Source organism: Ranitomeya variabilis, chromosome 5 (assembly GCF_051348905.1).
Source record: "Ranitomeya variabilis isolate aRanVar5 chromosome 5, aRanVar5.hap1, whole genome shotgun sequence".
In the NCBI taxonomy this organism is placed as follows: domain Eukaryota; kingdom Metazoa; phylum Chordata; class Amphibia; order Anura; family Dendrobatidae; genus Ranitomeya; species Ranitomeya variabilis.
The window spans coordinates 556,365,596-556,390,912 of NC_135236.1; the positions used below are offsets into that span (position 1 = coordinate 556,365,596).

Genomic DNA, 25,317 nt, shown 5'->3' on the forward strand with positions numbered 1-25,317 from the left:
TGCACCCCGTATCCTCATAGATCCGACAGCAGGACCATGATCCTAGCACACAAGCGTGCTTAGAAGTTCGGTCCCAGCTTCATTCCCCACCCACTCGCCCTCCAGAGCCTGTCGGTTAGAGGAGACGAGGACGTCCACAATCAGCCCCATGGACGTCTGACACCTTTCTTTCCTGCTCCATCTTGCCCTCTGGTCTGGACCGGTGATATCCCTCTTCCTGAGCCTCCTCTCTCGAGAGAGAGAGACGGGCTTCCTCGGTCATGTTTGCAGAGGAAGTTTCAGACTTGGTTTCACTACAGGTACATAACCTTATTGTTGCGATCAACCAGACCCTAAGCATCATGGATACCTCTACGGAACCCGCATAATAGGCGTTTTCATTTAGACGGTCAAACCACCTTCCAAGGTCTTTGCCCCACACACTGAATTTGTGGTGGTACTTGCCAGGGGAAATGCGAGCCATACCAGATGCTTTCAGGGAAGCGTCTCGGCATCCTATATTCCTTCTCCCTTGAGCTCATCGCTAATTGGACTGATTCCTCGGCAGGAAGCGGGCAATTCTGGACTCGTCAGTTCCCAGACTGTCTACCAACTTGGCATGGGTTCCAAGGATACAATTATTGAATCCCTGGATAAATCAGCCTTTGAAACGGCTGCTTCTACTTTGTGCCTCGGCCATTGCCTCTACTTGGGTCTCAAGGACCATAGATAGATGGACCAAACAGCCTTGTAAGAGCACCCCGGCTGGAGCTCCTCCTGGGGAGCTAGCTGACCTGACGGACCAGATTTCCTATGCAGGGAAATATTTGGTATCTGCCTCCCTAGATGTGCGGCTCGTGCATCTCACGCGTCCAGCAATATGGTGGCCATCCGACGGAATATTCGGTTCTACACACAGCAGGTGAACTTGTCTTCAAGAAGTCCCTTACTAGCCTCCCTTTCCAGGGGGCCTGTCTCTTTGGCTACATGCTGGAACAAATTATTAATGACGCCACGGGAGGCACGAGTTCCCTTTGTCCTTTTGCTGTTTTGCGACATTAAAGATTCCTCTAGCTAACACAGACTGCGATCTCGTCTGGCTAGAGAAAAGGCTTCCTTTAAGCCTACCCCTTTCCGGTGTTCCCGCAACTCCCATGGTTGGTCCACCAGGCCTAGACCTGGCAGATCTTCCTCGGCATAACTCGTGCTAACGGCCCAACGTTTCTTCCAGTTTGGGCGGGCATCTCCGGCCTATTTCAGGGATGTTTGGCTGGCTTTGGTGGAGGACTCTTAGATCAGGGAGGTGGTATCCTCTGGATACAAGATAGGATTCACTTCGCAGCCCGGAATCGCTTCTTCGAATTCCGCCCTCTAAAAATCCTCCTGATCCCAGGTTTCTTTGCGTCCATTACCTTCCTTCTTTGTTCGGAGGTTATTGTTTCCGTCCCACAGCAGGTACGCTTCACAGGTTTCTGTTCAAACCTGCTTGTAGTGCCGAAGAAGAGCGGCGCAGTTCGACCCATTCTGTCTCTGAAGTTAGTGAACAGAAGGTTCCGCCTGCGGCATTTCAGGATGAAGTTCCTCTGTTCAGTCTTGGCTTCCATGGATCCACAGGAATTCCTGTGCTCCATGGATATCCGAGATGCCTTGCTCCATGTCCTGATTTTCCTTGAGGATCAGGGGCCTAGTGCTCATTCCATACCTTGAAGTCATCCTCATCAAGCCTCTGCCCCTCTCTCAGGCCCAGGAGAGTCTGACCATCGTCCTCGACTCCCTGTCCCATTTCTGGTGGCTGGCCAACAGAACAAAGTCTTGTCTTGTTCCGAGTCAGCGTCTCGTCCTCTTAGGCATGTTGTTCGACACCGCCGGGAGTTTTTCTTCTCGAAGCGGGCAATTCTCCATACGGAGTTCGCTCTCTGCAGGGCCCTCGGCTGCCTTCCTTTCGTTCAGCTATGACGGTCCTGTGATGCATGGTGACAGCTCCGTAAGCGTTCTCTTTTTGCGCTGTTCCACTTGAGACCACTTCAGCAGACCATCCTTCCTCAGTGGGAGACGTCTGTGCTGTCTCTGGATCCGCCGTTCCAGCTTTCCGCCCGATTCTAATAGCCTCTCAACTGGTGGCTGTCATCCCCTCTCATTCCCCAGGTCCGGTCCTCCCAAGGCAGGTGGTGACGACGGTCACCAGCCTTCCCGGCTGGGGTGCATTTTCTTGCCATCCGTCATTGAAGGGGGCATTGGTCGGAGCAAGAGTCCTCTCCGCCGATCGACACCCTTGAGATAGGGGCCTTTCTTCTATCCCTGAATCACTGGGAAAGGCTTCTCAGAGGTCTGCCAGTCAGAATAAAGACGTCCAAAGCCTCGGCTGTGGCTTATGTCAATCGCCAGGGAGGGAATCCGTCTCTTGGCAATGGCGAAGGTATCCAAGATCCTCCTCTGGGCAGAGGCAACGGTTTTCGGCACTATCCGCAGTGCATATCCCCGGCGTGGACAACTAGGCCGCAGTGTTTTCTCTGCCACGAGGGCCTTGAGGCAGGACAAGGGTCCCTGCTTCAGGAGGTCTTCCTTCAAATTTGCCTTTGATGAGGAACTCCGGACACGGATATCCTGGCAGCCCGACTACTTAGGAAGGTTCCACCGTTTGTTTCCAAGTCTGCGATCCTCTTGTTGTGGATACCGATACTTTGACCATTCCTGGGTCGCAATTTGTACTTCCCTTTCTGTTCATCCCTTCCCTTTCTTCCCAGGCTGTTGAAGATCAATGCGGAGGGGGTGCCGGTCATTCTGACCGCACCAGATTGGCCCAGAAGGTTCTGGTTCGCTGAGATCGTTCATCTGCCGCAGAGTTCTTGGTGGCTCAAGTTAACAGCTTTGCTGTTTGAAACCTTCCATTTTGGCCGTTTTCTCTAGGCGGGACTTGATGCTGGCCTTGCCCTTAGTTCTCTGAAGGGTCAGATAGCAACCCCTTTCCATCCTTTTTCTGAAGTCCCTTTCAGAGGTCCTTAGCTACTGGCTATCACGGTACGAAGATTTATATCCGTCCCGTTCTCAGATCAGAACTTTTCTTCAAGTTGCGCATGCGGCTCTCCCATACCACACTCCCGTGGATCCCTGGGACCTCAATCTTGTTCTGGAGGCTCAGTGGAGTTCCCCCTTGAGCCTCACTGTCTGTTCTGTCCTGCAAGGTGGCGTTTCTGGTGGCCATCTCCACGCGTCTCGGAGTTGGTGGCTCTCTCCTGTCGCCCCATTTCTTGGTTCTTCACCAGGATGGGGTAGTTTTACGGCCTTCGTCGCCTTTTCTTCCCAGGGTGGTGTTCTTTTACTTGAATAAGATCGTCCTTTCCACCTTTGTCCTGCTCCGATCGATTCTCTGGGGCGTTTGCTGAACAGGCTAGACCTGGTCAGGGCGGTGAGGATCTATTTGTCTAGGACCGCCTTCTTTAGGAAGATGGACTGTCTTTTTGTCATTCCAGACGGTACGCCAAGAGGCCTACTGGCCTCCAAGGTTACGATTGTTCTCTGGATCAGACCTGCCATTCTGGAGGCTCACCGGGTCAAGAACAGAGTGACTCCTCCTGGTAATAAGACTCACTCTGCCCCGGGCAGTGGGCGTCTCCTGGGCGGTACACCATGGGGCATCCGCCCTACAACTTTGTTAGGCGGCAACCTGGTGTTCCGTTCACTCTTTTGCCAAAGGTTATAAGCTCCATACCTGTGCTTCGGCAGTTACCAGCCTAGGCGGAAGGATCTTGCAGGCGGCAGTGGTGATTCCTCCGACCTGAATGCAGTTTTTCTGCTGTTCCCACCCCAGGGACTGCTTTGGGACGTCCCATGGTTCCTGTGTCCCCCAATGAGAGGCGATAGAGAAAGCAGGATTTTTGGTTGCTTACCGTAAAATCTGTTTCTCGGAGCCTTCATTGGGGACACAGCACCCTCCCAAGTTGAACAGCTCTGTTATGTTATACTGTAAACGTTTGCGTTCTTTGAACACTCTTTGAGTGTTTGAAATTGATAAACTGTAAAGCGCTGCTTAAATTTGTTGGCGCTATATAAAGATTATTATTGTTATTATTATATTCTTTCTCGTTTACACGTTGCTTCTCCTACTGCTTTCTCACTAACTGAATATCCTGGGGTGTACACTGCAGAGGAGGAGCTAGCTTTTTTAATTGCATAGTATCAGCCTCCTAGTGGCAGCAGCATACACCCATGGTTCCTGTGTCCCCCAATGAAGGCTCCGAGAAACAGATTTACGGTAAGCAACCAAAAATCCTGTTTTTTAACATATGGAAAGGCTATTGACCTCTAAAACAGAATATGTAAAATATATGAAAAAAAGTAGTGGATCTGGCTTCTGTAGTTAATGGTGCTCACAGTCAAACTGAATTATTATATACAATATAGTATGTTCCCATTTTCTCTGTACTGTGCTGTTGGTACTAAGGAATGTATGATACTTGCTTAACTTACACTTTTTTTTTTTTTGTGCCTAGACCCTCCAGAATGGGTTCCAGACAATGCCAGTACCCAATGCATGAGTTGCTGTGCACCCTTCACTTTATTGCGGAGACGGCATCACTGTCGAAGTTGTGGAAAGGTAGTGAATTTTATTCCACTCTGATGGATTTACGTTGACCTTTGCTGTACAGCTGAATTTTATACATATTTTTTTGTCTTCTTAGATTTTCTGTTCCCGCTGCTCCGGGTATACAACTTCTCTTCCTCACGTTCACACTACCCAGTCTGTTCGTGTTTGTTCTCATTGTTACCATGTGCACTGCAGACCTCCCAATCGGCAGAACGCGGTGAGGGAGATCACCACCTAGCTTGCTACTTATTTGGAAACTGAAGAAGTGGTTTGGAAGCACATTTCATATGTATACGTATTTTACACAGACCTTTGTGTTTACAGGACAGTGTGAGCAGTGGGCCTCTAGTTACAGGTCATCATAAATGGATTCAGGGCCTATTACATACTTCTGCCTCATCTTAGATTCTCAAAATATAAACTTTAATAACTTTTGCTCTCAATGTTTTACAGACTTTTTTTAATTTGTGGATCTTTTTACTTTGCGGAGTTGATTACTTTATATTTGTGTGTGTATATAATGTATCTGTGATTACTTACACTTTTTCTATATTTTATATGTGCTATATCCACTGTTGCTAAATTCTTAGTCGTAAGCTAAGAATGGTCATGAAGTCTCCAGCATCCCCCTTTGCTATGTACTAGCTAAAGCTCAGTAATTGAGATAATGGCAAATTAAGCCTATACTGTGGATTAACTTTATATTTTTCTTCTATGTTACATTTTCTTGTTTAATGCTCCACTACTATAGGCGAGAGCTTTCTTATTGTAACACTCAGGCTGCTGTAAAGGGTAGTGACTGTTGCGGGGGGGAGGGGGGTTACACCATGCAATTGTTTTATATTGGGAGTCCTTAAAACAATTATATATATATATAATTATTTTTTTTAACAAAGTAACTTTGTATGTTTTTGTCATTCCTGTAAATTGTATACGACTCAGGGCTGTGGCACAAGGGTGTGCAGGCCGCACCGGTTTAATATTATGGCAATAAAATGTTTTATATTTATATACAGTCTTCCTGTGTTTAATTACCAACATGTATGTGTTTATAAAGGCCATTTTTTTTACAAAGGTCATTCTGTAAGGAATGGTGAAAGTGAGGAATTCACCTGCAGTCATCAGTACTATACATGTACCGGCAGGGATGCAATAGGAAATGATGACAACATTATTTCTGACATGTAATTTATACCAAAAGTATATGTGATAGATGCAATATATAAATTAATAATAAATGCAATAGTCACAAAAACCCCTCTGCTATTCTGTAGTAGAGGGATTTTGGCATGGTGACCTTGTTCTTCCAGTAGATTCCACTGCAATGTCATGCATGTTACTGATGCATCTTGGGAATTTGCTGCTGGTGAAATTAGTTGTTCCACCCACATGAGCATATAGGGTTTGTGACCTACTCTTTTCTTTCTGGCACAGTCTGTGAAGTGCTACCCTAATATTTCATGGTTGCCACTGACACAGGGAGGCCAAGATGCCGTCTTTGTGGTGCATGTGCCACCAGATCTGTAAAGCACTATGGTATATGATGGTGCTATGTAAGTATTTACAGTAAGAAGAATTGACTTATTGTGGACTTCCTAACCGCACCTCAGGTCAATTTATTCTGCGCAATAAAGAAATGCACGGTGGACCCAAGATTTCCATAAATCCCATCCACTTTGCTGGAACTGTAATCACGCTGCAATTTTTCAGATAGCGAAAATACGCAGCATACAAAATGCACTAGATGCTCATTGGGGGAGCTTAACCTAAAAGTTTTTATACCCCTGCTGAGCAATTAGGTAAGTTAGAAGAAAATCTGGCTCCGGAGTAAAAAATCATCAAATTTATTTCCACATATTTAAAATTCGGAAAAAGCTGCTTACAAATAGCTGCACAACTATTCCAGAAAAGAAGCCATAAGTTAGCTGAACGCGTTTCGAGCACGCATGGTGCTCTTTGTCCACAGCATAAACTTGAATAGCCCAGCAAGTCATATAAAAACAAATTTAACAGGTGAATAGCAATGAAAATAATTAACTCCGCCTTAACAAATCCCATTGGATATCTAGAACCTGTGACCTTAGGACAGGTAAGAAACACCAAAATCATTAAACACAATTTATATGCACATATCAAGAATACCGCACAGCTAAGTAATTACCAACCTGAAAGAAAAAAAAAATACAAAAACAATAAGATATTAATAGTGCAACATCATCTCTTTTCTAAGATTTAACCCTGTAGGCACTCTGGTGTTCAATAGATAAATCCAGAAAGCCTCTCTGTCACGTAATTTGCTTTCTCTGTCACCGCCTTGTATATTTTTATACATTTGTTCTATCGCATAGACCTTTAAATGACTTGTATGTCTGTCATGTTTGTTAATAAAATGTCTTGATACATTTGACACATGACATAATGTTGGTTGGACAATGTCCAATAAATGTTCCCTAAATCTGTCTTTTAGTTTCCTTATTGTCGATCCAACATATAGGAGTCTGCATTCCAGACATTCAATAATGTAAACTACATGGTCGGAGTTGCAATTTAAGAAACTTTTTTTATCGGAAAATTTTTTAGATTGCTAGAACATTGAAAACCTGCGTTTTTTTTAGCATATACGCATGTCTCACAAGGGTGTGAACCACATCTGAAAAAACCTTTCGTTGATAGCCAGTGAGTGGGAATTTTTGGTTTAATTCGATTCAGAAAACTAGGAGATAATGCATTGCCTAATGTAGGTGCGCGTCTGGAGACTATTTTGATGCCATTCTGTAAAATAGTGTCCATAATTTGATCATCTCTCAGCAAATTCAAATTACGCAATACAATTTCTGAAATAGATTTAAAATATGTACTATATGTAAGTACTAACACTGGCTGTTCATCAGGCAATTCTGATTTTTTCTGTTCATCATAGACCTCAGTAGTTTGTATAAGACCTGATCTTGTCTTTTTGTCTGCAATAGAAAAAGCACGATCTATGGTCCAATTAGGATATGCCCTGTTGTTGAGACGTTTTTTAATAATGGTTTTTTCCCGAGTGAAAGCAAGTTCATTATTACAATTTCTTTTGGCTCGTAATGCCTCTCCTACAGGAATTGACCGAATGGTGTGAGGAGGATGAAAACTGCGTGCATGCAGTATAGTATTGCCAGCGGCAATGTTGCACTATTAATATCTTATTATTGTTTTTGTATTTTTATTTTTTTTTTTCCTTTCAGGTTGGTGATAAGGCTACTTTCACATTAGCGTCGTGCACTGCACGTCGCAATGCGACGTTGCGGCGCACCGACGCATATTGTGCAAGCACCGCACAACCGGGGCAGCGGATGCTGTTTTCAACGCATCCGCTGCCCCATTGTGAGGTGCGGGGAGGCGGGGGCGGAGTTCCGGCAGCGCATGCTTGGTCGGAAATGCTGGACACGATGCACCAAAACACGTTACAAGCAACGTTTTTTGGTGGCGACAGTCTGACGCAACACGATGCAACCGTCGCAAGACGGTTGCGACGTGTGGCAATGCGTCGCTAATGCAAGTCAATGGAGAAAAAACGCATCCTGCAAGCACTTTTGCAGGATGCGTTTTTTCTACAGAACGACGCATAGCGACATGCAGTGCTCGACGCTAGTGTGAAAGTAGCCTTACACTTAGCTGTGCGGTATTCTTGATATGTGCATATAAATTGTGTTTAATGATTTTGGTGTTTTTTTACCTGTCCTAAGGTCACATGTTCTAGATATCCAATGGGATTTGTTAAGGCGGAGTTAATTATTTTCATTGCTATTCACCTGTTAAATTTGTTTTTATATGACTTGCTGGGCCATTCAAGTTTATGCTGTGGACAAAGAGCACCATGTGTGCTCGAAACGCGTTCAGCTAACTTATGGCTTCTTTTCTGGAATAGTTGTGCAGCTATTTGTAAGCAGCTTTTTCCGAATTTTTAAATATGTGGAAATAAATTTGTTGACTTTTTACTCCGGAGCTGGATTTTCTTCTAACTTACCTGGCAGAGGACGTTGGGCGGTGGCGTTTTCCTTGCTCGGATGTTTCTGTGGACTTGCATGGATTTGCTGATGGGGGTGAGCTGAAACACAACTTTTTTTTTTTTTACTGTTCAAGACTTTCCTGCTCGTTTTCTTGCTCCCCTTATAATCAGACTTATTTAGTCTTTCAAGATCCACTTCACTAGCTGCTTTTTTGTGTTGCATGAACATGAACTTTATGAATTACTGATATTGGTGTTATATATTTTTTTTTCATGTTCTGGAAAGAAGTTTTTCGGTTTTTATCTGATTGGTCTTAATATGCACATATTAATTATAAGTGTAATCTTGGTGGGTTCCTCTATCCTCACTCATGGAGTCCTTAATTGATCACTTGAGAAGGGAACGTGCAGCATTGGTCTTCCAGTCAACTAATATTCAAAATATCTGGTGAAGTATCTGCATTTTTATTATCATGGAGGCAATAGAAAAATATTCTCTAAATGAGACACGAATTTGGTGGGATCAAACCACATTAGAACACTACTTGGAACAGAATATTATCCCTCGAGGACTACGTATAAAAAAAAAGTTCCCACAACAGTCTATAATGACGAATTTGTAAATGAATGGAACACTATACTTTCCGCCTGTTCCAAACATCTTATGCAGCTCATTGTAAAATATGAGAGTGAAGAACTATCTGTTAAGACCAACCTGGAGAAAGACCTTACTTTACTTATGTCTGCAGTGAATAACACTGAATTTGAGGACTTTCAAAAAGACCTAAAGTCCAAATTACATACCCTGGAAGAGTCTATTATTACCCTAAAAAAACGTAAATTTAATAGGGATGTATTTGACTTTACTAATAACCAGGTCTATGAGTAGGGGAGATGGGAGAGATTTCCAGCTACACCCAGATCTATCCTTAAAAAACGAAATCGTACTCCTTTCAATCGCAACCAGGTGACTTTTCCATCATCTGATCCAGAGTCGTCAGATGTTTCGGTGGAATCGGGCAGTCGAGATAATACTACACGACAAGCAACCACTAATCAGACTAGTTATTACCGTAAATCTAAAAGAAACGCTTCAGGACAATCAAAAAACATCTAAAAAAACGTACTAGAAGGAGTGGTAGAAAACCTCACAAACGCTCCCTTGGTATTTCGGAATCGATTGAGGAGTTACAACAGGATGTTTCGTTAGATGTCATAAATTTATCCTCCCATACTCTCACAGACAGTGAAAGAAAATTATTATCTCGAGGATTAAACTTTGTGCCCACCAATACCAACCTCATACCTCCCAACTTTTGAAGATGGGAAAGAGGGACAAAGTTAGCGGCGCGCGAAGCGCGCCGCGGCAAATTTTAGGCCACGCCTCTGACCACACCCATTCATAATTAGTCACACCCATATCCACGTCCCAACTACACCCATTTAGCACTGCTGATCACACTGTTTCATATACAATAGTTATAAACAAAAAAATATGGCCACACAGTGCTCCATACTGTATAATGACCGCACATGACGCTCCATACTGTATAATGGCCACACATGACGCTCCATACTGTATAATGGCCACACATGACGCTCCATACTGTATAATGGCCACACATGACGCTCCATACTGTATAATGGCCGCACATGACGCTCCATACTGTATAATGGCCGCACATGATGCTCCATACTGTATAATGACCGCACATGATGCTCCATACTGTATAATGACCGCACATGATGCTCCATACTGTATAATGACCGCACATGATGCCCCATACCGTATAATGGCCGCACATGATGCTCCATACTGTATAATGACTGCACATGATGCTCCAGACCGTATAATGACCACACATGATGCCCCATACTGTATAATGGCCACACATGACGCTCCATACTGTATAATGGCCACACATGATGCTCCATACTGTATAATGACCGCACATGATGCTCCGTATTGTATATTGACCGCACATGATGCTGCATACTGTATACTGGCTGCACATGATGCTCCATATTGTATAATGACTGCACATGATGCCCCATACTGTATAATGGCCACACATGACGCTCCATACTGTATAATGACCGCACATGATGCTCCATACTGTATAATGGCCGCACATGATGCTCCATACTGTATAATGACCGCACATGATGCTCCATACTGTATAATGGCCGCACATGATGCTCCATACTGTATAATGACCGCACATGATGCTCCGTATTGTATATTGACCGCACATGATGCTGCATACTGTATACTGGCTGCACATGATGCTCCATATTGGTTAATGACTGCACATGATGCTCCATACTGTATAATGGCCGCACATGATGCTCCATACTGTATAATGACCGCACATGATGCTCCATACTGTATAATGACCGCACATGATGCCCCATACTGTATAATTGCCACACATGACGCTCCATACTGTATAATGACCGCACATGATGCCCCATACTGTATAATTGCCACACATGACGCTCCATACTGTATAATGACCGCACATGATGCCCCATACTGTATAATTGCCACACATGACGCTCCATACTGTATAATGAACACACATGACGCTCCATACTGTATAATGACGGCATGCATACCGTATAATGGCCCCACATGATGCTCCATACCGTATAATGGCCGCACATGACGCTCCATACTGTATAATGACCGCACATGATGCTCCATACTGTATGATGACCACACATGATGCTCCATACTGTATGCTGGGTGCACATGATGCTTCATACTGTATAATGACCACACATGATGCTCCATACTGTATAATGACCGCACATGATGCTGCATACTGTATAATGACCGCACATGATGCTCCATACTGTATAATGGCCACAGTTCTCCATACTGTATAATGACATACAGGCACGCAGCTCACACACACACGCTCACACACATGCACACGCACACAGCTCACACACACGCAGCACACACACAGCTCACACACGCACGCAGCTCACACACATGCAGCATCACACACACAGTATCACACATACACACGCAGCATCACAAACGCAGCTCACAAACACATGCAGCTTTGACACAAATGCATCACATACGCAGCCTTCACACACACACCCATCACACACACACGCAGTCATCACACACACACACGCAGTCATCACACACACACACGCAGCCATCACACACACACACACACACGCAGCCATCACACACACACACGCAGCCATCACACACACACACCCAGCCATCACACACACGCAGCCATCACACACACACACCCAGCCATCACACACACACACCCAGCCATCACACACACACACACCCAGCCATCACACACACACCCAGCCATCACACACACACCCAGCCATCACACACACACCCAGCCATCACACACACACACCCACAGCCAGGTTGGCACTAGGAGGGTGCTGGCTGGCACTGTTAGAGGTGTTACAGTGCTACCTGTGGATGGAGAGGTGCATGGACACACTGCACTATCTGGTTTGCAGGCTTCTCCCTGCCGCCCCTTATCCGCCATACACAATGCATGCCGGTGTGTGCCGGTAATGATGACCGCCTCCCTCCCCCTCACACGCCGCTGCCGCCTCCGAGTGACACAAGGACCAGACTCTGCGCCTCAGCATCGGGTACGTACCACAGATTCCCGCGCATGCGCGTTGCGGTGCGTGGTGGGGGAGACACCAGGCTGGAGTCGGCGCCGCGCACGCAGCTGGTCCCTCCTTCCCCGATCTCCTGGCCCAGATTTACTAAACAAAGGCTGCAGAGTGTGATCATGCCGGCCGCTTACGTCACTGACCCCGCCCGGAGTGCGGGACTAGTCCTAATCGTCTCTACGTCCCGGAAGTGGGCGGGGCTTCACCGGCGGCCGCAAATTCGGGTTTTTAAATGCCCGAAGCGGGACAGCGGGACCCCGGTGCCAAAGCGGGACTGTCCCGCTGAAATCGGGACGGTTGGGAGGTATGCAACCTGGATGTTTTTTCTACCTTGAAAGACATAAACAAATTTGTCAGAAACTTGACAGTAAAAAAAACATTTTTTCATGGAAAAAAACGCCACCACTGCCAGCACCAGTTCACACTAATGAATTCATGAATAAAAATTTTTCTGAACAAAACGGACTCTTATGCCTCATGGACTTAGATACGGAAAACACAATATCACAGGACATTAATATGATTTCTTCCTTCAGAACCAAAAACCCTTCTTTTTATCCAGTCCACACTAGAACAGAATCCATGGATCGCTTTCAGGAAAATGTGGAAAGGGACAATCGCAATCTCCTTCTGAACTCTACCATCAGTTCCCCTAAACTCAAACTGACTAGAAAAGAACGAGATACTTTGGAAGAGATTAAAAAATAATAATGATCTAGTCATAAAAATGTCGGACAAAGGGGGATCTGTTGTCGTTATCAATAGATCTGATTATTTTGAGTCTATTCATAAAATGCTTTCTGAAAATGATACTTATATTCAATTGGATTTTGATCCCACTGCTGAGTTTTTGTGACAATGTAAAAGTATCATAGAGGATGGTTTACAACAGGGTTTTTTTTCTAAAGGACAGGCTGAATATTTGTATGTCGCTAATCCTAAAATACCATTCATGCGTTACCAAAAACGCATCAAAATGTTCATCCACCTCCCATGCGCCCCATAATTTTGGGTATAGGTTCTTATAGCGAGCATTTAGGGGAATGGGTGGATACTATTCTCCAACCATTAGCACAAAGAGTCCCGGGACACCTGAAAGACTCCAGAGATGTTCTAAGCATGCTAGATAATGTAACCTGGAACTCGCATTGGACATGGCTCACCTGCGACGTAGTTGCACTTTACACATCTATTCCACATAGAATTGCATTAGTGGCTGTACAATTTCATCTAAAGTATAGTAATTTAACTTATGACTTACAAATATTCATTGGGACAGTCTTATCCTTTTTATTATCTCATAACTATGTTTTATTTGATAATACATTTTTCATCCAAAGTAAGGGAGTTTCCATGGGGGCTAAATTCTCACCCTCAGTAGCAAATCTGGTAATGGCTTGGTGGGAGGAAATGTACATTTTTAGCGATAATAACCCTTTTTTTTTTCAAGATATTGAATGGTATTTGAGATATATCGACGACCTATTAATGGTCTGAAAGGGCGATCAGAATTGCTTGGAACAATTTATTTTTTATATAAATAATAATCCATTCAATTTAAAATTTACTTATACTTTTGATACTTTTTCTATAAATTTTTTGGATTTATGTCTTCAGGGCTCTCCTGACACCATTATTCAAAGTAAAACATATCGCAAGCAAACCGCTGGCAGTACTATACTACATGCACGCAGTTTTCATCCTCCTCACACCATTCGGTCAATTCCTGTAGGAGAGGCATTACGAGCCAAAAGAAATTGTAATAATGAACTTGCTTTCACTCGGGGGGGGGGGGGGGGAAAAACATTATTAAAAAATGTCTCAATAACAGGGCATATCCTAATTGGACCATAAATCGTGCTTTTTCCATTGCAGACAAAAAGACAAGATCAGGTCTCATACAAACTACTGAGGTCTATGATGAACAGAAAAAATCAGAATTGCCTGTTGAACAGCCAGTGTTAGTACTTACATATAGTACATATTTTAAATCTATTTCAGAAATTGTATTGCGTAATTTGAATTTGCTGAGAGATGATCAAATTATGGACACAATGTTACAGAATGGCATCAAAATAGTCTCCAGACGCGCACCTACATTAGGCAATGCATTATCTCCTAGTTTTCTGAATCGAATTAAACCAAAAATTCCCACTCACTGGCTATCAACGAAAGGTTTTTTCAGATGTGGTTCACACCCTTGTAAGACATGCATATATGCTAAAAAAAACAACGCAGGTTTTCAATGTTCTAGCAATCTAAAAAAATTTCCGATAAAACGTTTCTTAAATTGTAACTCCGACCATGTAGTTTACATTATTGAATGTCTGGAATGCAAACTCCTATATGTTGGATCGACAATAAGGAAACTAAAAGACAGATTTAGAGAACATTTATTGGACATTGTCCAACCAACATTACATCATGTGTCAAATGTATCAAGACATTTTATTAACCCCTTCATGGCCCAGCCTATTTTGACCTTAATGACCTCGCCATTTTTTGCGATTCTGACCAGTGTCCTTTATGAGGTAATAACTCAGGAACGCTTCAACGGATCCTAGCGATTCTGAGATTGTTTTTTCGTGACATATTGGGCTTCATGTTAGAGGTAAATTTACGTCGATAATTTCTGCGTTTATTTGTGAAAAAACGGAAATTTGGAGAAAATTTTGAAAATTTAGCAATTTTCACATTATGAATTTTTATTCTGTTAAACCAGAGAATTATGTGACACAAAATAGTTAATAAATAACATTTCCCACATGTCTACTTTACATGAGCACAATTTTGGAAACAAAATTTTTTTCTGCTAGGAAGTTATAAGGGTTAAAATTTGACCAGTGATTTCTCATTTTTACAACAAAATTTACAAAACCATTTTTTTTAGGGACCACCTCACATTTGAAGTCCGTTTGAGGGTTCTATATGGCTGAAAATACCCAAAAGTGACACCATTCTAAAAACTGCACCCCTCAAGGTGCTCAAAACCACATTCAAGAAGTTTATTAACCCTTCAGGTGTTTCACAGCAGCAGAAGCAACATGGAAGTAAAAAATGAACATTTAACTTTTTAGTCACAAAAATTATCTTTTAGCAACAATTTTCTTATTTTCCCAAGGGTAAAAGGAGAAACTGGACCACGAAAGTTGTTTTCCAATTTGTTCTGAGTATGCCGATACCCCATATGTGGGGGTAAACCACTGTTTGGGCGCACGGCAGAACTCGGAAGGGAAGGAGCGCCATTTGACTTTTTGAATGAAAAATTGGCTCCAATCTTTAGTGGACACCCTGTCGCGTTTGGAGAGCCCCCGTGTGCCTAAACAGTGGAGCTTCCCCACAAGTGACCCCATTTTGGAAACGAGACCCCCCCAAGGAACTTATCTAGATGCATAGTGAGCACTTTAAACCCTCAGGTGCTTCACAAATTGATCCGTAAAAATTAAGTACTTTTTTTTTCACAAAAAAATTCTTTTAGCCTCAATTTTTTCATTTTCACATGGGCAACAGGATAAAATGGATCCTAAAATTTGTTGGGCAATTTCTCCTGAGTACGCGGATACCTCATATGTGGGGGTAAACCACTGTTTGGGCACACGGCAAGGCTCTGAAGGGAAGGCGCGCCATTTGACTTTTTGAATGGAAAATTAGCTCCAATTGTTAGCGGACACCATGTCGCGTTTGGAGAGCCCCTGTGTGCCTAAACATTGGAGCTCCCCCACAAGTGACCCCATTTTGGAAACTAGACCTCCCAAGGAACTAATCTAGATGCATAATAAGCACTTTAAACCAACAAGTGCTTCACAGAAGTTTATAACGCAGAGCCATGAAAATAAAAAAAAAAATTTCTTTTCTCAAAAATGATTTTTTAGCCCACAATTTATTATTTTCCCAGGGGTAACAGGAGAAATTTGACCCCAAAATTTGTTGTCCAGTTTCTCCTGAGTACGCTGATACCCCATATGTGGGGGTAAACCACCGTTTGGGCACACGTCGGGGTTCGGAAGTGAAGTAGTGACGTTTTGAAATGCAGACTTTGATGGAATGCTCTGCGAGCGTCACGTTGCGTTTGCAGAACCCCTGATGTGCCTAAACAGTAGAAACCCCCCACATGTGAACCATTTCGGAAACTAGACCCCCAAAGGAACTTATCTAGATGTGTGGTGAGCACTTTGAACCCCCAAGTGCTTCACAGAAGTTTATAACGCAGAGCCGTGAAAATAAAAAATCATTTTTCTTTCCTCAAAAATATTTTTTTATTTTCCCAAGGGTTACAGGAGAAATTGGATCCCAAAAGTTGTTGTCCAGTTTCTCCGGAGTACGCTGGTACCCCATATGTGGGGGTAAACCACTGTTTGGGCACATGCCGGGGCTCGGAAGGGAGAGAGCACCATTTGACTTTTTCAACGCAAGATTGGCTGGAATCAATGGTGGCGCCATGTTGCGTTTGGAGACCCCCTGATGTGCCTAAATAGTGAAAACCCCTCAATTCTAACTCAAACACTAACCCCAACACACCCCAAACCCTAATCCCAACCCTAACCACAATCCTAACCCCAACACACCCCTAACCCTAGTCTTAACCCTAATTCCAACCCTAAGGCTATGTGCCCACGTTGCGGATTTGTGTGTGGATTTTTCCGCACCGTTTTTGAAAAATCTTCAGGTAAAACGCACTGTGCTTTACCTACGGATTTACTGCGGATTTCCAGTGTTTTTTGTGTGGATTTCACCTGCGGATTCCTATTATGGAGCAGGTGTAAAACGCTGCTGAATCTGAACAAAGAATTGACATGCTGCGGAAAATACAACGCAGTGTTTCCGTGCTGTATTTTCCGCACCATGGGCACAGTGGATTTGGTTTTCCATAGGTTTACATGGTACTGTAAACGTGATGGAAAACTGCTACAAATCCGCAGCGACCAATCTGCTGCGGATCCGCAGCCAAATCCGCACCGTGTGCACATAGCCTAATTCTAGCCCTAAGTGGAACCCTAGCCCTAAGTGGAACCCTAGCCCTAAGTGGAACCCTAGCCCTAAGTGGAACCCTAGCCCTACCCCTAATGGAAAAACAAAAATAATTATATTTTCTGTATTTTATTATTTTCCCTACTTATGGGGGTGATAAAGGGGGGGGTTATTTACTATTTTTTTTATTTTGATCGCTGTGATAGAACTTATCACAGCGACCAAAATGTACAGGGAACGAATCGGCCGGCCGGCAGATTCGGCGGGCGCACTACGCATGCGCCCGCCATTTTCCAAGATGGCAGCGCCCATGGAGAAGACGGATGGACACCGGGAGGGACATCGGAGCTCGGTAAGTATGGGGGGGTGGGATCGGAGCACAGGGGGAGCGGACGGGAGAGCGGACAGGAGGACAGGGCAGAAAGGACGACTGGGGAGGCGATCGGTGGCAGTGGGGGGGGGCAGATCGTGGTCTCCAGCCATGGCAGATGCTATTGCAGCATCGGCCATGGCTGGATTGTAATATTTCACCATTTTTATAGGTGAAATATTACAAATCGCTCTGATTGGCTGTTTCACTTTCAACAGCCAATCAGAGCGATTGTAGCCACGGGGGGGGTGAAGCCACACCCCCTGGGCTAAAGTACCACTCCCCCTGTCACTGCAGATCGGGTGAAATTGGAGTTAACCCTTTCACCCGATCTGCAGGGACGCGATCCCTCCATGAGGCCACATAGGCGTCACAGGTCGGATTGGCACCGACTTTCATGACACCTACGTGGCGTCAAAGGTCGGGAAGGGGTTAACAAACATGACACATACAAGTCATTTAAAGGTCTATGCGATAGAACAAATGTATAAAAATATACGAGGCGGTGACAGAAAGCAAATTACGTGACAGAGAGGCTTTCTGGATTTATCTATTGAACACCAGAGTGCCTACAGGGTTAAATCTTAGAAAAGAGATAATGTTGCACTATTAATATCTTATTATTGTTTTTGTATTTTTTTTTCTTCCTTCAGGTTGGTAATTACTTAGCTGTGCGGTATTCTTGATATGTGCATATAAATTGTGTTTAATGATTTTGGTGTTTCTTACCTGTCCTAAGGTCACATGTTCTAGATATCCAATGGGATTTGTTAAGGCGGAGTTAATTATTTTCATTGCTATTCACCTGTTAAATTTGTTTTTATATGACTTGCTGGGCCATTCAAGTTTATGCTGTGGACAAAGAGCACCATGCGTGCTCGAAACACGTTCAGCTAACTTATGGCTTCTTTTCTGGAATAGTTGTGCAGCTATTTGTAATCCGCTTTTTCCGAATTTTAAATATGTGGAAATAAATTTGATTTTTTACTCCGGAGCTGGTTTTTCTTCTAACTTACCTGGCAGAGGACGTTGGGCGGTGGCGTTTTCCTTGCTCGGATGTTTCTGTGGACTTTCATGGATTTGCTGATGGGGGTGAGCTGAAACACAACTTTTTTTAGTGTCCAATTAGCCTTTGCCCACAATGCATTTTTGTTGAATTGTTTTTTCTGCACAGTTTTGTCACAAAACCTGAAGGGTTTCCTGATCCCAGCAAAGTGAAGGAGAATCCTGAAGTTTCATGCACACGTTGCTTATTTGATTTGCAGATTTAAGTCTACAGCATGTCGATTTCAGACATGCCTTAGTATGATAAATACTGGAATAGAATGAAGAATACAAATCACAGATGTTTAGTTGTTAGGTGTGCAAAGATGGAGAAAGATGATGGCAATATGTCGGTGAGCTACTTATATATAATCATTGCTTTGCGAGTGTACTTTCTTTACTTATATTTATCTAACAAATAAAAAAGGGTGAGGTCCCCCTTATTATTATTGTCCAGCTGAGGGAAAGCAGACAATTGGGGCTGGAGATGTCCTGGGAAAGGGCCAATATCCACAAGGGATCCCAGCCTATTAAGATCAGTTCACAGCTGTCTGCATAGCCTTTGCTGGTTAATAAAAAGTAGGAAGGGGGCACTTCTTGACCCTCCCCATCTACTATATAATTGTCTAAGGGTCACTTCCGTCTGTCTGTCACGGATATTCATTGGTCGCGGCCTCTGTCTGTCATGGAATCCAAGTCGCTGATTGGTCTCACCAGCTGCCTGTCATGGCTGCCGCGACCAATCAGCGACGGCCACAATCTGATTAGTCCCTCCCTACTCCCCGGCAGTCAGTGCTCGGCGCCCGCTCCATACTCCCCTCCAGTCACCGCTCACGCAGGGTTAATGCCAGCGGTAACGGACCGTGTTATGCCGCGGGTAACTCACTCTGTTACCGCTGCTATTAACCCTGTGTGACCAAGTTTTTTACTATTCATGCTGCCTATGCAGCATCAATAGTAAAAAGATCTAATGTTAAAAATAATTACAAATAAAAAATCGTTATATACTCAACTTCCGCCACCTTTCCCACTCCTCGCGATGCTCCTTTGACCGCTCCATGCAAGCGGCAGGTTCCGGTGCCAAGGATTGTATGCGAGAAGGACCTTCCATGACGTCACGGTCATGTGACCGCGACGTCATCACAGGTCCTGCGCTCATACCAACCCTGGGACCGGAAGCTGACGCATGCACCGCACACAGGGCCAGGACTTCAACGGGCCTTCGGAGGGTGAGTATATGTTTATTTTTAATTTTAAGTCTGTATACTACGTCGCTGTGCAATATACTACGTGGCTGGGCAATATACTACGTACGTGGCTGGGCAATATACTCCGTCGCTGTGCAATATACTACGTACGTGACTGGGCAATATTCTACGTGGCTGGGCAATATACTACGTGGCTGGGCAATATACTACGTACGTGGCTGGGCAATATACTACGTGGAGATGCATATTCTAGAATACCCGATGCGTTAGAATCGGGCCACCATCTAGTTTTTAATAACCAGCAAAGGCTAAGCAGACAGCTGTGTGCTGATATTAATAGGCTGGGAAAAGGCCATGGATATTGGGCCTCCTTCCAGAGTAATAACACCAGCCATCACATGCGCCAGTTATGGCACTTGGCCTCGGCTCTTCCCACTTGCCCTAGTGTGTTGGCAAGCGGGGTAATAGTTTTAGCGTTGTCAGCTGTGTAATGTCTTCTAACATCAAGCCCAGGTGTTAGTAATGGAGAAGCGTCTATAAGACGCCCCCATTGCTAACCCCATAGTCAAAAGTAATAGGCACATGCAGAGAAAAGTCATTTAAATTGTAAAAAAAAAAAAATCGCCGACGGTGATGCTTCAGGTGCGGGAGAGCATGCGGACATGTGAGAGGTGCTGTGTGTGTGTGTGTGTGTTGTGTCTGGTGTGTATGTGTGTGCATGCGTAGCGCTGCAGGGGAATGTGCAGAGAGGTAAATGGTGGTGTGTGTGGGGGGAGGAGAAGGCAATGATGGGGATGGTGGGGGAGGAGGAAATAATGGAATGGTGGAATGGGCATGGTTGGGGAGAAGGAAATGATGGATGTGGTGGAAAGGGCAATGATGGGGTGGTGGGGAAGAGGAAATTATGGACGTGGTGAAGTGGGCAATGATGGAGGTGGTGGTGGAAAGGACAATGATGTTGGAGGGGAGAGAAAATGGTGGAGGTGGTGGAAAGGGCAATGATGGTGTGGCAGGAGGAAATGATGTGGCGGAGAAGGCAATGATGGTGGTAGTGGAAAAGACAATGATAGGAATGATGGGGGGTGGAAAGGGCAATAATGGGGTGGTAGGGGAGAAAGCAATGATGGAGGTGGTGGAAAGGGCAATGATGGCGTGGTGGGGGAAAAACATTGATGGTGGTGAGGGAGAAGACAATGATGGTGGTGGAAAGGACAATGATGGTGGTGGTGGAAAGGGCAATAATGGGGGTGGTGGTGGAAAGGGCAATAATGGGGGAGGAGGAAATAGTGGAGGTGGTGGAATAGGCAATGATGGGAGTGGTGGGGGGAAAGACAATGATGGGGTGATTGAATGGGCAATGATATGGGGTGGTGGTGGAGAAGGCAATGATGGAGGTGAAGAGAGCAATGATCGGGTGGGGTAGAGGACAAAGGGATGCGGGGGGAGGAGGCCAATGAGTGTTGGGGATTGGGATGGGAGGAAGGGGGACTTTTAATGGACTTAGGAACAGGGGGAGGTGGAGGAAGACATTATCACTTGTCTAACACAGTCACTTAGTATAAAGTATACGTTTCTATGTATAACACAGTCCCTTAGTGTATAATGTGCTCACTTATTATATATAACACAGTCCCTTAATATATAATGTACTCACTAATTCTGTATAACGCCATCCTTAATAAGTTTCCTTTTATTTTGTATAACATCGTCACCTATTACGGACCATTCTCTCTAGTTATTTGACGTCCCTTATTATATAGCTTCCTCTGCTGTTATGTACAGTGCTGTCTTACATAGTGTATTCTTGCTAATTTTGTTATTCACAGGACCCTCTTTTATTACATAGTCCCCTCTATCTTTAGATATAAAATGACAGCTGATGGAGGAACCGGTGACCAGACGACCAGTCCATCAGCTCCTCCATTAGAAACAAAGCTTTCTCATGCTCCATCAGCCATCATTGCATTATACAGCTAACAAGAGAGGACGGTATGTAATAAAAAACAGGGCTCTATATAATCCAATATATAAGGGACGGTACTGTACATAACGAGAGGGCACTGTATAAGGGACAGCAATATACATAATATATACACATGTATGTGCGTGTGGAGATATATATATATATATATATATCTTAATATCTTAGAAAAAAGGAATAGCACAACACTTGTACGTATCTTCAGGTGCAGGGCCCCCAGCAACCAGTCCTGCGATTGCACCAAGTTCACAAATACTCAAAAAAGAGGCAGCACTCCATAGTTTCAGTGAAAAATGTGGAAGGTTTAATCGACCCACATAGCCGGGCGACGTTTCAGCTCCATCTGAGCCTTTATCAATATATATATACTAGATTGTGGCCCGATTCTAACTCATCGGGTATTCTAGAATATGCATGTCCCCGTAGTATATGGACAATGATGATTCCAGAATTTGCGGCAGACTCTGCCCATCGCTGATTGGTCGAGGCAACCTTTATGACATCGTTGCCATGGCAACCATTATGACATCTACGTCGATACTGTGCCCGTCGCTGATTGGTCGAGGCCTGGCGGCCTCGACCAATCAGACGCGGGATTTCCAGGACAGACAGACAGAAAAACTTAGACAATTATATATATAGATATAGGTATATATAGATAGAGATATATATATATATATACTAGACTGTGGCCCGATTCTAATGCATCGGGTATTCTAGAATATGCTTGTCCCAGTAGTATATGGACAATGATGATTCCAGAATTCGCGGCAGACTGTGCCGTCGCTGATTGGTCGAGGCAACCTTTATGACATCATCGTCGCCATGGCAACCATTATGACATCTACGTCGATACTGTGCCCGTCGCTGATTGGTCGAGGCGAATTCGCGGCAGACTGTGCCCGTCGCTGATTGGTCGAGGCAACCTTTATGACATCATCGTCGCCATGCTGTGCTCGTTGCTGATTGGTCGAGGCCTAGCGGCCTCGACCAATCAGAGATGCGGGATTTCCAGGACAGACAGACAGACAGACAGAAAAACCCTTAGACAATTATATATATAGATATAGATAGATAGATAGATAGATAGACATACATACACACAAACACTGGTGGTAAGTAGTCCAGTGGAGCTGGAGACACCGAATATTAAGTGCACGGGGGGACAATTTTAGTGGGGATAGGGGGCTTCATTATGTGTGGCAAGAATTTGAGTGGGGATGGGGGGATTTATTATGTGTGGGGTGAGATTTGGAGTGAAAATGGGGGATTTAATGTGTGTGAGGAGATTTGGAGTGGAGATGGGGTTATTTATTGTGTGTGGGGAGATTTAGTGTGGGGATGGGAGGATTTAATGTGGGGGAGATTTGAGGACCCAAAATGAAGAGCAAAGGGGGGAGATGGGGGGCATATATGAGGAAACAGTACTGGGGAATGGGGGGCATGTATGAGGAAACAGTACGGGGGAATGGTGGGCATGTATGAGGAAACAGTACGGGGGAATGGGGGCATGTAGGCATATATGAGGAAACGGTACGGGGGAATGGGGGCGTGATGCCACTTGGGGACGAGTACCTAGAGTGGACCCTCTGGACTGTGGAACAAACCTACCCCTGGGCAAGCTGACCTAGTGAAGACTGACCCCTATACAGGGACCATCAGGGGCAAGCCCAGAGGTCACTAGGCCTCAGTGGTCGATACCAAGAGGGGTGGCTCAGATAGTAAATGGGGTGAGAAATAGGGAGAAACCGTGGGAGGTCAGTGTGTTGAGGGAGGATCTAAATTGATCCTTCACGGTTGACTCAGTGATTTCCAAATCAATCTACAGGGCGTTGCCGGCAACTGAAAATGACCAGGCGGAGACGTGTGTCTCTGTATGGGGGATCGAGCAGATCTCTGGCCCCCGTTTTATTGTGTATCACTTTTCATACTCATAGAAATTATACTTCAACCAATCGGCATAAGAACACGCTCACAGTTCTTAACCTATAAGAATGCAGGAAAAACTTAACCCATGAGGATACAGAAAAACCAGAAACTACATATATGGTCGTGTCTTCTTGGCATATAAAAAACATACCAACAGGTGTCTCAGAGTCCTGTATAGCGATACACCCCCGAGTACATTATCTGGTTCAAGAGAACACTCTGGCCTTGTAGCAGAACATAAACAATATCCTAGTTGAATAACACACTTGTGAACAACAAGATAAAGTTACTTCATGGCAGCTATAACCTTTTACCTAATTAAATAACAGAATTTATCTTTAAGCAACAAGAAAATGGAGTCAAAAGCACAAAATGGAGAATCTTTATTAATTTGTTCCTTCACATTCCCCCCTTGATAAATTTTGTTAATTAATGTCCAGCATCAGAGGTACTCTCCCAAGCTATAAACTCGAGGGGTACGGTCTTCACATGACTGGTGCCATGTTACCAGCCATAGCTGTTGCGGCGTACCCGTCCCCCCTGTATACTAGAATTTACAAATAATTATTGATAACAGTGGTGGGGATCTTTTGAAGATAGCCATGCGCTTGGCTTCAACATCTTCATCAGGTAACTTTGTGAAATCGGTGTAGAGAAGAGCAGGGGTGGCAACACTTTTGGTTTCATCATTAGTTGTCTTAGTGCAGAATTTCCTAATACATACAGAAGTACACCAAATAACACGTTTTAGTATTACATGCATGACAAGGATAAAGGCAGCGATGTGTAACAAACTTTGCAAGATTCCAGCTATCCAGCCCCCCAAGTCCCTTATTGTCTTTATCATATTGATCTGAGTCTTTGAATATCCTCTAACTTTAACTTCTTAGTGCTATTGGGATCTATATAATGACAGCAAGCGGGTCCAATAACCTGACACATACCACCCTGTGCTACTGTTAAGTAATCCAGCACTACAATATGTTGATTAGTGACTATGATAAGTTGGTTTTGGACAACAACAGCAGGATTAAGTACATCCAATATATCCCAAATTTGGTCACCTAGATAGTCTGTGGCCCTAAGCAATTTATCCCACATTTGTGTAATCATAGGGTAAATGAAAATAGAACTGACAATTTTATTGGCTATACCCATCTCTACTACTAATCTTTCATGATATTGTACAAACTTATTATTCAAGGATGTTGGGGAATTTAGGCTGTCCCATGCGGTTATCAATATTATTACCGTATATACTCGAGTATAAGCCGACCCGAGTATAAGCTGACCCCCCTAATTTTGCCACAAAAAACTGGGAAAACTTATTGACTCGAGTATAAGCCTAGGGTGGAAAATGCAGCAGGTACCGGTGAATTTCAAAATTAGAAATAGATACTCCATACCATTCATTATGGCCCCATAGATGCTCCACATAAAGCTGTGCCATATATAATGCTCTGCACCGTTCATTATGGCCCCATAGATACTCCACATAAAGCTGTGCCATATATACAATGCTCTGCACCGTTGCCCCATAGATACTCCACATAAAGCTGTGCCATATATACAATGCTCTGCACCGTTGCC

At 44.2% G+C, this 25,317-nt stretch overlaps 1 protein-coding gene across 1 annotated transcript in view; it reads left to right on the forward strand.

The window, feature by feature from the left end:
* The window catches only part of LOC143776499 (lateral signaling target protein 2 homolog), a 41,584-nt gene extending 36,016 nt beyond the window's left edge, over positions 1–5,568 (forward strand). The window contains exons 12-13 of the mRNA XM_077265946.1: positions 4,470–4,573; positions 4,659–5,568. Coding sequence (XP_077122061.1) covers positions 4,470–4,573; positions 4,659–4,802 — 248 coding nt within the window. The 3' untranslated portion in view covers positions 4,803–5,568. The remainder of the gene's footprint in view (positions 1–4,469; positions 4,574–4,658) is intronic.
* Positions 5,569–25,317: the final 19,749 nt, after the last annotated feature.